This window comes from Arachis ipaensis, chromosome B09 (genome assembly GCF_000816755.2).
Source record: "Arachis ipaensis cultivar K30076 chromosome B09, Araip1.1, whole genome shotgun sequence".
Taxonomy (NCBI): Eukaryota; Viridiplantae; Streptophyta; class Magnoliopsida; order Fabales; family Fabaceae; genus Arachis; species Arachis ipaensis.
The window spans coordinates 15184239-15196315 of NC_029793.2; the positions used below are offsets into that span (position 1 = coordinate 15184239).

Genomic DNA, 12077 nt, shown 5'->3' on the forward strand with positions numbered 1-12077 from the left:
TGATGATGTTTGTCAGGGGCGGGACCACCTGACGGTCCGGCTCTGACCGGAAATAAAGAAGGATTTGTTAGTTCATTAAGAGATCAATGAGGGATTCAGGCATCAGCGTCTCACCAACAGAGCTAACATGGCATCGGCCAGGTCATCCAAGTATACTGGCGGCTCAGCGACCTTCATGAAGACCAAGACCAGGCTGGTATGTAGCGACTTTAATTTTATTAATCACTTAGTTATATTCTTTTGCATATCGCTATTTGGCATCCTAATCATTTTGTATTTCAATGTAAAATGTGTAGTCGAAGTCGTTGGATCGCGAGGCAACATTGGCAGAAACGTTCAAGTACACCCACACGCTGAAGGAGAACAAAGAGAGATTTGCTTATTTGCAATCTCAGGACCATTATGTGAGTGAACATACATCTGATTATCTTCGGCTATAAGTTTTTTAGAGATTAATTGTATATCTGGCGTACTAATCACAATAACTTGTGTTACACAGGAGTCCTACAAAATATAAAATATACATTAAAAATGAGTTAATAAATACATATATTTATACACAAATACATAATAACTAATTTTAATGTACAAATAGTATTTTTGATGCTAATAATATCATCTTTAGAACAACATAAATATCACTTTGCATTGTAAGCACTTTAAAGATTTTATGATAGTAAATTTGAGATAAATATGATGGAAGAGCTCAGGTTTTTTCTTAGACTTCACATCAAGCTATCTATAAAAGGTATTCACATTCATCAATCTAAGTATTATAAAGAACTTCTCAAGAAAATTCCAATTTCAGATACTAAGTCAATAATAACTTCCACACGCATCCTTTTCAAATCTTAAATGTTAATGAAGATGGAGAAAATGCTTTTGAAATTGTTTACAACAGATAAATGATTGAACCTTTCTTCAACCTTATTGCCGTTAGACCTGAGATCAAGAATTCAAGATAAGTAAAGTATCTGTATTTCATCGATATTTTAATATAATTTTAGCCGTCTGATTTTGTTGTAGTTAAAAAAATTTTGATATATTTCAAAGATATTATTCACCTTAGTTCATGGTATGAGAAAAGAATATATGTTTTTTTTTTAACAAAAAAAAAAGCTCAACACATTAAAGTGGAGCGACACAAAAGACATATCACAAAGAAAATGGTACAGTCAACTGAAAGGTAAAATCAAATGAAATACAAAAACGATTAATCCATCGTCATCTCTGGCATTACTATCAACAACCACATGGATCAGCACCAGACCACTCTTTGAAGTTCAACACCGACCTCAATTTGATGTCCTCCACGCTACCTTCTTCATTCTTAAATATTCTCGTATTTCGTTCTATCCAAATATTCCAAGTTACTGCACAGAATCCAATCATCCTCTTATTCTGTTCAACTTTCCTTCCAGGTTCTCCTGTCCAACTCTCAAATAGTTCTTTGATCGTACCCAGGACAACCTAAACTTTATCAAAGTATGTCAACCAAGCACACCACACCTAACAAGTAAACACAGCAAAGAAACAAATGGACAAATTCTATATCTTTTTTACACAACACACAGGTATTATCACTTGGATGAATGACGCCTAATCTACCCAATCTCTCTTTGGTATTTACCCTTCCTACTAAAACAAACCATGTAAATAGCTCAATTCTTGGCGGGACCAAACCTCTCCAAATTGCATTGCACTAGTAAAACTATAACTTGTGACTTCTTCCGAGACAGTTTCTGTCTGCAACACCTGCACAAAAGAGTTAGTTAAAAAAATATCATTTTTATCAAATTTCCACACCACTCTATCCTCTCTACCAGGTGATAACTTAACTGATCTTAACCTTTCATGGAGTTGGTTTACAAGTGCAAACTCCCATTGAAACAATTCTCTCCTCCAATGGAAATTCCAAATCCACTCTAACCCATCCCAAAACCCACACTCCCCTATAACAGATCCTTGCTGGTTTGAAATAGAGAAAAGTCTTGGAAGACTCTCTTTCAATGGTCCACCTTGCAATCAATTATCTTCCCAAAAACGAGTTCTCCTCCCATCCCCTATTTCCATAGATAGACCACTGATCATCTTGTTTTTACGTGTTGCTCATTGATCTTCAATTGACATATATCTTTCCACGGACCCTCTCTTGTAGGTAGTGACTGATTTGCTAGCATTATATTTGGATTTAAACCATTACACGAGCATACAATCTTCTTCCACAACGGACAATCCTCCTTTGAAAACTGCTACCACCACTTAAACAGAAGCGCCGTATTCCTAATCACAGCGTCCCCCACTCTCAAACCTCCTAGCTTTTTCAGGGCCTGCACCAACTCCCATTTTACGAGAGGCATATCATTATTTCCATCCTCTTTGCTCCATAAGAACTTCCTTTGCAACACAATCAACTTCTCTGCTACCCCTTTTGGAATTTTATATAGGCTGAGATAGTAGACTGGCAAGTTATTAAGTACATACTTGATAAGCACTAACTTTCCAGTTTTGTTAAGAATTTTTGCCTTCCAAAGATTGGACTTCTCTTCCACCTTATCTATAATCGGTTTTCATGTCTTCACCAAACGAGGATTTGCTCCTAAGGAGATTTTCAAGTATCTTACAGGTAGAACCGCTTTAGTACATCCTAGTATCCCACACATATCCGTCACCCACTCTGACTCACAATTAACGAAAATCAAATTCGATTTATCAAAGTTGATACTTAGTCCAGACATGAGTACAAAATATCGCAGGAGCCTCTTATAATTCAAGATTGTCTCGGTCTCTGGTGGGAAAAACAAAATTGGGTCATCCGCAAATAGGGGTGGCAGTGGGGCAGGTAGGGGCGGGTTTTTGCCCTACCCGACCCTGCCCTGCCCTCCTTGCACTCCAATACTACCCGCCCCACCCCTACCTACGGGTAGTAGCCTGCCCTACCCTAACCCACTCCCACGGGTACCCGCCCCGCCCCTACCCGCCCTTATAAAAATTAAATAACACTTTAATTTTTACACATTTATATATAAATTAAGATACAAACAGAAGCAACAGTGTCAAATAACTTGAAATTAAAAAAATTAATGTTTAATCACTACAAATTTAATAGTATAATAAAGAAATTGCATCAAAAGAGTCTTCAATCATTATTCTTGATCACTTTTCATATCTTCATCATCATTAAAAGTTTGAAGGTCAAGATTCAAACTTAAAAATCAAAAGAGGTAGAAATTAATAAATTAATTAGTATTATGTAAAAAATTAACATAAATAAATATTAAGTAATAAAGGAAACAGAAACAAACATTAAAACAGAGAAAAAGGGAAATATATTAAGGTGAAATGCAACCTGCTCCTGGTATTCCTTTGCATATTGCTTTGCCTGCTGTAAATGAGCTTGCGGCTCTCAACTCTCTTCTTCTTTGCAGCATTAAACTCCTCCTTTTTCTTCAAGGCCCATTCCTCCTCCCTCTTCTGCTTCTTAAGCACAGACTCGGGAACAATTGCTTTCACCTCCTCACCCATCTCTGCCATTCATTCAAAATAAAATCTCAGTTATAATTAACATCAAACAAAGAATTCATTAGTTTCAATTATTATACTGATACATTTCAGCTCCAACTCAAAAGCTAAATGTTCAGTGTTTCAAATAAGAAAACTACATGCTCTCTTAAACAATAAAAAATAGGTCCTTCCAATATTTTTTAACAATGAAAATCTATTTACATCAAATTCATACTAAGAACAGAGAACTTTCAATGTTTTTTTAACAATGATAATCTAATTTTCCACACAACATGCTGAATACAAGCTAATCAGATCATAAGATATAATAGGAATAATACGGACAAATCAAACAAGCGACAGAAAAGAAATGAAGCCGAAGCAAGGAATGAAAATCAACACAATTGAATGAGACAAATAATGAACAAGACATAATCATAAAAATAATACACAGAATTAAATTAAAAAAAATGGGAGTTTGATCAGGAAAGCATTGAAGGAATCTTTTAGGAGTGTAGTTTCAAGTAATATTTCTTATGAAAATGAAAAAAAAAGCTTTAGCACCATATGTTTTGCCCTATTCATTTATAACTGAAAAGCAGCATAATCCATAACTGCATGTTGCATCCAAAAGGAAAATTGTTGCATATGAAATGAATAAAAAATCAGATTTACAGTTTTATAGATTTAAAACATCAGATTTACAGATTTATAGATTTAAAACATCAACAACACAAAATAAAAAATCAGATTCACAGATTTAAAACATCGACAACACAAAATCAAAATTTAAAGCATCAACAATTAACATCACAAAATCAACCATCAACACCACAAAATCAGATTATCAACTATCAACAACAATCATAAATAATATTATGAGTCTAGTTTAACTATTTTAACATAAAAAATAAGTTATAAAAAATAACTTAAAAATAAACTGAAGAAGAGAGTCGGAGAGGAGTGCTTACCAGTTAGCAGAAAGACGATGAGGGAGAGGCGAGCAGAGACCAGAGATCGCAGACTAGAGAGCGGCGAGGACAGTGACGGTGAGAACAGTAGTAGTGTCAATATGTTTGGCCCTATAGGGCTTTGGCCCTACTTTATAGGGCCAAAAGAATAAAAAGCCCTTTAACTAATAGGGTCAAATTTTTAAAAAGCCCTCAGGGCTAAAAGCTCTCATGGGCCAAAAGCCCTAGGGCCAACCCATGGGTTACCTAATTCTTTTTTTTTTTTTACATTCTCTATTTCAACAACACACATAAAACTTATTAAAAGTCATTAGTTTGTTTTATCCCTTTATCATTTTTATGCGTAAAAAATAAAAAAAATAAAAAAATAAATGTTAATAATGTACATTGATCATATTAAATCCAACTTTTAACTATATATATATCAAGAAATCAAACATGGCATTCACTATCTCATCACCCTTTTTCTTACTCTCTAGAATTACCATCAATAATGTCTCTAGAAAATCAAAATAAAGTTGACACAAAAATTCATCATCTAAAATCATGAATGTTGAGGGGGATGCATCATTGCTGTTGACAATTCTTCTTCATGAATTTCACCAATTTCATCATCTAAAATCAACCAATTAAAGGTTGAAGGATCTAGTTTTTTGTAACAAAACCTCAAGAACTTTAACTTTAATCGAGGATCAAGAATTGCCCCAAAAGCCAAGATAGTGCTATAATCCTTCCAATATTTATCAAACTTCATCTTCATTCTGAAAGTCATGTTCATAATAACAACATCATCACAAGTTTGATTGTCTTCCAAAAGACATTCAATTTTCCAAACTTGCATAAAATACAAATTTGATGTTGGATATGATGAACCCGAAATGAGGTTTGTAGTTTCATAAAATGGCTCTAAAAAATTCACACATTTTTTTTGCTAAGCTCCATTCTTCATTTGTCGGACAATCTTTATAAGCTCCATCTACAACACTAAGGATGTCAAACGCTTTTTCAAATTTAATTGCACTTTCCAACATCATATATGTAGAATTCCATCGAGTTGGAACATCTGATTTTAGACCAACACCTTCTTCAATTTCTGCTTGCTGCACACAATCTTTGAATTTCATTTTTCTCCCATCAGAAGCTTTCACATATTTCACACTCTCTCTGATTTTAAATAAAGCTCCAGCAGCCACCTTTAACCCTTCTTGTACAATCAAATTTAAAATGTGAGCGGAACAACGCACATGAAAATATTCTCCATCACAAAGCAAACTATTCTGCTTACGTAGATGAGTTTTTAAGATGTTTTGCATGTTGTCATTTGCAGAAGCATTATCTAAAGTAATAGAGAATACTTTCTTATCAATACCCCATTGCTTCAAAGAGTTAAATAAGACTGCTTCCATATCGGTTCCAGTATGGGGAGGAATCATTCGACAAAAATTCAAAATCTTACTCACTAGTCGCCAATTCTCATCAACAAAATGAGCTGTCAGACAAATATATCCTTCAGTGGTAGATGCTGTCCACACATCAGATGTCAAACAAATTCTATTAGGTATCCTAGACATCTTCTGCCTCAATTTCTCTTTCTCTGTTGAATAAATCATTTGAAGATCTGAAACTAAAGTGTTTCTAGAAGGCATTATAATCGTTGGACTAATGTAATTAATCCAATCTCTAATACCCTCATACTCAACAAAGCTAAACGCAAGATCATGTTTTGCTATAGCCTGAGCGAGTTTTTTTCTATGAACATTCTGATCAATTTTAGTTGGCAGACCCTCTATATCATCATCAAATCTAATATTGAGGGGTATAGATTTACAAGAAACTATATGACGACTTAGATGAGAAGTCCCGTAAGCATTCTTAGTTTTCGGATTTTTTCCAATTTTGTATTCATGATGACAAAAATTGCATTCATCCTTTTCAATACCATTTCTGTCTTTTCCAATCTTCTTAAAAAACCTCCAAACATTAGATTTTTTACCAGAATCAACACTACCAGAAGTTTGAATAGGAGTCTCAGAAACAATCTCATCATCCATGTTTATAAATTTCCTAATCATATCCAAATAATGTGTATTAAAATTCTATAGCAACAACAACATTCATTAATTCATATTAATTATTCATCTCTGAAGTTTCAATAAGAAGTAATTGAAGAGAAAACAGTAACAATCAATCAAACAAGCAAAGCATGTATTAGGAATGGAAAAGCAAGGGAAAATGTTAACGAAATCTATGGTCATAGGAAAACCCATGGAGCACCAAAAAAATCTGAACTCTCTTCTTATATAAGCCAAAGTAAGTTTACTTGATGGAGTCAATGATATGAAACAAATTAAAGAGAGAAGACTAAGTATAACTATAGAATGCAAGTTAGCAAACTAAAATATTAGAGACAAAGATGTCAAAACCTTGAGTGTGACAGAGAGTTAAGTTTGTGGAGGATAACCAAGCACAGAGGTTTGTAGATGCAGCAGTTACATTCAATAGCATCATTTTAGAAGCTAAGTATGGAAAAATTACTTGAATATCTCAGACTTCCTGCATGTGCTTTGAACTTTGAAAGGGTCTGCAGAAGCCGCCACAAGCCCACAATCAATAGTTTTCTTGTCTTCCCCTAAATGAACGGCAATTCAATATCACACTCTCATGAGTATGATTTATCATCACTATTAGAATTAGGAATAATACATACATGTCACTTATGCAACTGATTTACTTAGAAAACTAAAAACAAGGAAGTTTGTGGTGGTAATGAAAGATAAAAGATAACGAGAAAATTAAGCATGAAAGACATCAATGCAAGTTGTTAACAAAGTCAATTAGTAATGACAAAAATATACTATCACGGAACTTCACTGTGAAGTAGTAACAAGAGACAAAATAGTTCAGTTTGTGGAATTTATGTAATGAAGCAGAGAGGCTACTCTGCATAACAAAGTGCACAGAAATCAATATATGCTCGGTTGAAGTTGCAATTTGCAAATACTTATTTTTCAAAACAATACCAGTTCTACAATTTAAAAATTTCTAATTAGTTATCAACAATCCAAGTAATTAGTTATCAACAATTTAAAAATTTCGTTTGATTTATTATGCCATTACCATTCTCATGAAACTCATCCAAATATGAAGATAATGATTCAAAAACATCATAGAAAGAAAATATGGAATAGACAGAAGCTAAACAATCCAACAGTTAATCATGCTAAGCAACAATACCAAAATCACATTAAACAAGTTTAAAATCAGAATAATTGCTTATGTAGGAATCAAATAGCAGATTATTGAAAAATGGTAACTAAAACTCAACTTTGATTCTCAATTCCATAATCTCCTTTTGGGAAAAAATTAAAAACAAGTTCATAGTTCACAGTCTATAATTCATAGTTCAACTATTTTGAAATCACCCACCTCAGTTTATTAACAACAGTCAACAGAATTAAAATGGGTGATGCAATTGCAAACAAACAAAGAAGAAACTCAGAGAGGGATAGAAAACAAAGAAACCCACCTCTGATTCCGTGTGAGCGAGGAGAAGTAGCCACGGATTTCGTAGGTAGAAGTGTAGAACGCAGATCCTTTCACAGTTCACCGTTTCAACGCAAATCCTTTCACAGTTTCACCCTTTCAACGCGTTCTCTGGTCAGGGTCTCAGCCTCTTAGGGAGGAGAAGGTTAGATTTAGGGCTTGGAGGGCTTATAGGGCCAGCCCTGTTTTGCTTTTTTGTTGGCAGGGCTTAATTAGGGTTGGGCTTACAAAATATCATTTTATAATTTTTAGGGCTGTGGGCTAAAATTTTTTTGGAGGGCTGAGGGCCAGCCCTAAGGTTTGGGCTAAATTGACACTTCTAGAGAACAGTGATGCTGAGGAGAAAAGTGGGAGCGACGCCGATGTGAGCTTGATGAGGGACAGCGATAAGGTGACTGACGGTGGCTGTGACGATGCCGGCCGGCTGCAGTGACGGGTGAGCTTTGACGGCGACTGACTGGTGGTCTGGTGCAGCTGAGCAGAGGCGGTCGGCCTTGGAGAAGAGCTGAAGAGGGCGGCGTCCTTGGAGAAGAGATGAAGTCTGTAGAGGTGTGAGTTGAGGGTTGGGATTTGGGAACTAAAAGTAAGTGGCGGTGGGTGAGATATGAAGATTGAACCCTAATCCCAAAAATTATGTATTTATATATGTACACTCCGGGGCGGGTAGGGGTGGGTTTATCCTGAACCCGACCCCGCCCCGCCCCGATATGAACCCGCCCCGCGGGTTCGAGTTCTACTGCCACCCCTATCCGCAAACTGTAAGTGTGACAGTTCTATGTTATCCCTCCCAACCAGCAGTAGGGATATACGTCCATTCCTGACTGCTTCTCCTACCATCCTATGTAATACATCAACCGCAAGGACAAACAGAAAAGGAGATAGAGGATCCCCTTGTCTTAGAACTCTCTCCATCTTGAACGGCTTGGACGGAGCCCCATTAATCAGAACTGACATAGAGGCTGTACTTACACATTCCTTTACCCGTGCTTTCCATCTATGACCGAAACCCATCTTTTGTAACACAATATCCACAAAGTTCCACCTGATCCTGTCATAAGCCTTTTGAAAAATCTAACTTTATGATGCTTTTCAGTGGCTAAGAGAAGGGGGGTTGAATCTTAGCCCCTTTTTCACTTCAGTAACACTTGCTGGTCTTTGAAACAACTTCTGGAGTCTTTTTGCCTTTTTGTCTCGTAACCAGCAACGAGACTTTTTCTTTTATCTCGTACCCAGCCACGAGACTTTTCTTTTTGTCTCGTTGAACAGCACGAGATATTTTTTCAGTTTTATCTCCTGTACAGCAGAAACAGAAATGGAGTAGAAGAGAGAGAAAATTACACCCAGATATATCCTGGTTCAGCTGCTAAGTGCAGTGCAGCCTACATCCAGTCCCCATCACAAAGATGATGGAATTTCACTATAATCATTCTTGATTACAATCACCAATTCTCCCTATGAACAACCCTTCCTATCTGGGACAAGTCCAGAATCTAATCCCCAATCCTGAACTTGACTTGGTCACAGCCAAGCTTTCACCTGCTAAGTGCTAACCCAACTTGTAAGGGAATTCCCACAGAATCATGAAACACAACACAGATGTAAAAAGGACCTCTAAGGATATCTATGGCTTTTTCATTTAATTTTGCACTCTCTGCCTTTTTTCGCTCTATGGCTTTTTCATACAAACCTCACTGTTTGCCTTTTTCCATGAGACTCAAGACAAAAAAAATTAAATAGAAAAATTACAAAATGAAGAACATTGAAGGAGAAGAACTTCTGTTAGCTTAGGTAGCTATGAGAACTCTGTGCCTTGCACTCTCACTCCTTGCTTCAAGCCCTGGATATTCACCCTTACTTCTAGGGAGAAGCCTCCACGGTTGAAACCAAACAAACCAAGCTAATCTTCTTCTTCTTCAAACCAGAACCGGTTCGGCCAGAGAGAGAGAAAAGAGATAACCAATGCAAAACCCAACATGCAATTACCTCTAGTCCTTCCTTGGTAACCAATCTTCATCAATCCGAGCCCTCCATCTTGCCTTGCAACCCAAGATAGACTCCTAGCCCTTGATTCTTCATGATGATGATAGCTTCATCTGCTCCAATTTCTGTCTCTTTCATCACGTAGCCACTGTAGCTACCTCCTGTGGTGGTTGAGCAAAATCAGAGTCAAGCCATCCCTCTAAGGATCTCCTTCTACTGACCGAAATCTTCTTCAACCATTTTTGGTATGGAGAAGCCAAGATCTCTTCACCAAATCTTACCATAAGTGATGAGAATCTCAGCCACAGCATACTTTTATTTTTCTTTTTCTTGCCATCATTGTGATGGTCTTGTTGCTTGCACTTTCTTCTTTTCGGTGGCTCAATGTTTCTTCCATAACTTGCTGTGTAATGACCGAAAACAAGAACCAAGATGAGAAAGAGAGGAGAGAGAAATTTGAACACTAAATAATGGGTTTTGGTAAAGTAAATTACTTCCCTTGCATTAGGTAGTGTGTAGCTTAATGATGTCCATCAAATCAAAGTCTAACTCTCTCTCATGTTTCCAATGCATGTATTAACTTCACTTTAATAAAATTTGAATTCCACCACATGATAGAAATGGATTCCGTTGGAAGCAAGAAGTAATACATTTGCTTTCTCTCAAAATTGGTTTCGGACCAAGCAAGCAAAGTAATTTGGGCTTATATCAATAATAATTCAAACTGGCCCAGCTAAAATTATTTCAGCCAACATTCATATGACAAAATTGCATAAGGCTAATTGTTAATATTAATTTGGGCTTGCTTAAATCAATCTGACCCAATAAAAATTGTTTCAGTCATAAGGATCAAAAATAATTTTGTATCAATGCTGATCATTTTTAATCAAATTGGGCTTGTAGCATAATAATCCAATATGGTCCAATTGCAAAAACTGCATCACAAAATTATTAATCATCATATGTTAAATGAGAAGCAAATTAATAATTTTGTAATTAATTAATTCAATAATGTTTGTTCATCATCAAAATAATTTAGAGTTTTCCAAACTCATCACTTTATAATCGCCGCCTTCTTCTTGCTCATCCTTAGCCACTGAATTGTTTCACATGAAATTAGAGCACCGTCAGGTATTTTCCGACCTTTTACAAAAGCACTTTGTGTCTCTCCCACTAATCTTGGCATCACTGAACTCATCCTTTTTACCAAAACCTTCGATATTACTTTGTACACACATCCAACCATGCTAATAGGCCTAAGGTCCTTGATCTCCTTGGCACCCACGAACTTTGGAGCTAAAGCCACCCAAGTTACATTTGCTTCCGTTGGTAATTTGGCGCTTTGGAAAAATCCTAACACTGCTGCAGTGAATTCATGGCCAATCTCATCCCAACACTTCTTAATGAAGTTCATGTTATGCCCGTTATTACCTGGGGCTTTTGTAGACTCACAATCCCAAACAGCCTCTTTGACTTCCTCAGTAGAGGGCATTACTTCTAATGCCGTAGCCTCATCTCCATCTATCTTTATCACTAGTCCTTCCTGAAACCCAATCAATGGAGCATATTCTTGCCGATACAAATATCTATAAAACCCTCTAATTGCCACCTTTATTCTGGCCTGATTTCGAACCAACCTCCCATACAGCAAGAGCGCATCAATTTTGTTGTTTCTCCTTCTAGCCGATGCTACTTGATGAAAATATCTTGTATTCTTATCCATATCCTTGGCATATTGAGACCGAGACATCTACCTCCAATGAATTTCCTTCTGAATATACCACTTTTTACAGCATCTCACCAATGCTTTGCGTCTAGCCTCCATTGTACCGTCATATGCGCCATCACTTACCATATCATCAATCTTTTTTATCTCATCTTCAAACCTCTATATTCTACTATCCATGTCACCAGAATTGTCTCTATGCCATCTTCTCAGGGGTGCCGTTAGCGCCTTTAGCTTGCTAGTGAATTGAACATCCCCTAAGGTTCTCCATTCCTCTTTTACCATCCTCAGAAAACCCGCATGTGTGAACCAAGCATCTAAACTTCTAAACAGTCTTGGGCCTCCCTTCACCC

General features: G+C 36.4%; 1 protein-coding gene and 1 long non-coding RNA gene across 2 annotated transcripts; both read right to left on the minus strand.

Moving 5' to 3' along the window:
* Window positions 3412-4548, minus strand: LOC107616912. Its single transcript, XR_001614700.2, has 2 exons — window positions 4476-4548; window positions 3412-3525 (listed from the first exon to the last, which is right to left on the minus strand). It is a non-coding gene; the product is annotated as an uncharacterized LOC107616912 (long non-coding RNA).
* On the minus strand, window positions 5020-9029 carry LOC107615124 (zinc finger BED domain-containing protein RICESLEEPER 2-like). Its single transcript, XM_016317235.1, has 6 exons — window positions 8853-9029; window positions 8419-8559; window positions 7331-7415; window positions 7011-7104; window positions 5397-6539; window positions 5020-5236 (listed from the first exon to the last, which is right to left on the minus strand). The coding sequence occupies exons 1-6, from the start codon at window positions 9027-9029 to the stop codon at window positions 5020-5022; spliced, it is 1857 nt and encodes a 618-aa protein (XP_016172721.1).

What these genes read in the sequence shown, in the direction of transcription:
- LOC107615124 (XM_016317235.1), bottom strand. Translation starts at nt 9,029, where the DNA reads ATGGGTTTCGGTCATAGATGGAAAGCACGGGTAAAGGAATGTGTAAGT. An exon ending in TTGATGTATTACATAGGATG is followed by an intron (nt 8,560 to 8,852) that starts GTAGGAGAAGCA and finishes ACACCTCTACAG; the next exon opens with ACTTCATCTCTTCTCCAAGG. An exon ending in TGGAGCTTAGCAAAAAAAAT is followed by an intron (nt 5,237 to 5,396) that starts GTGTGAATTTTT and finishes CATGACTTTCAG; the next exon opens with AATGAAGATGAAGTTTGATA.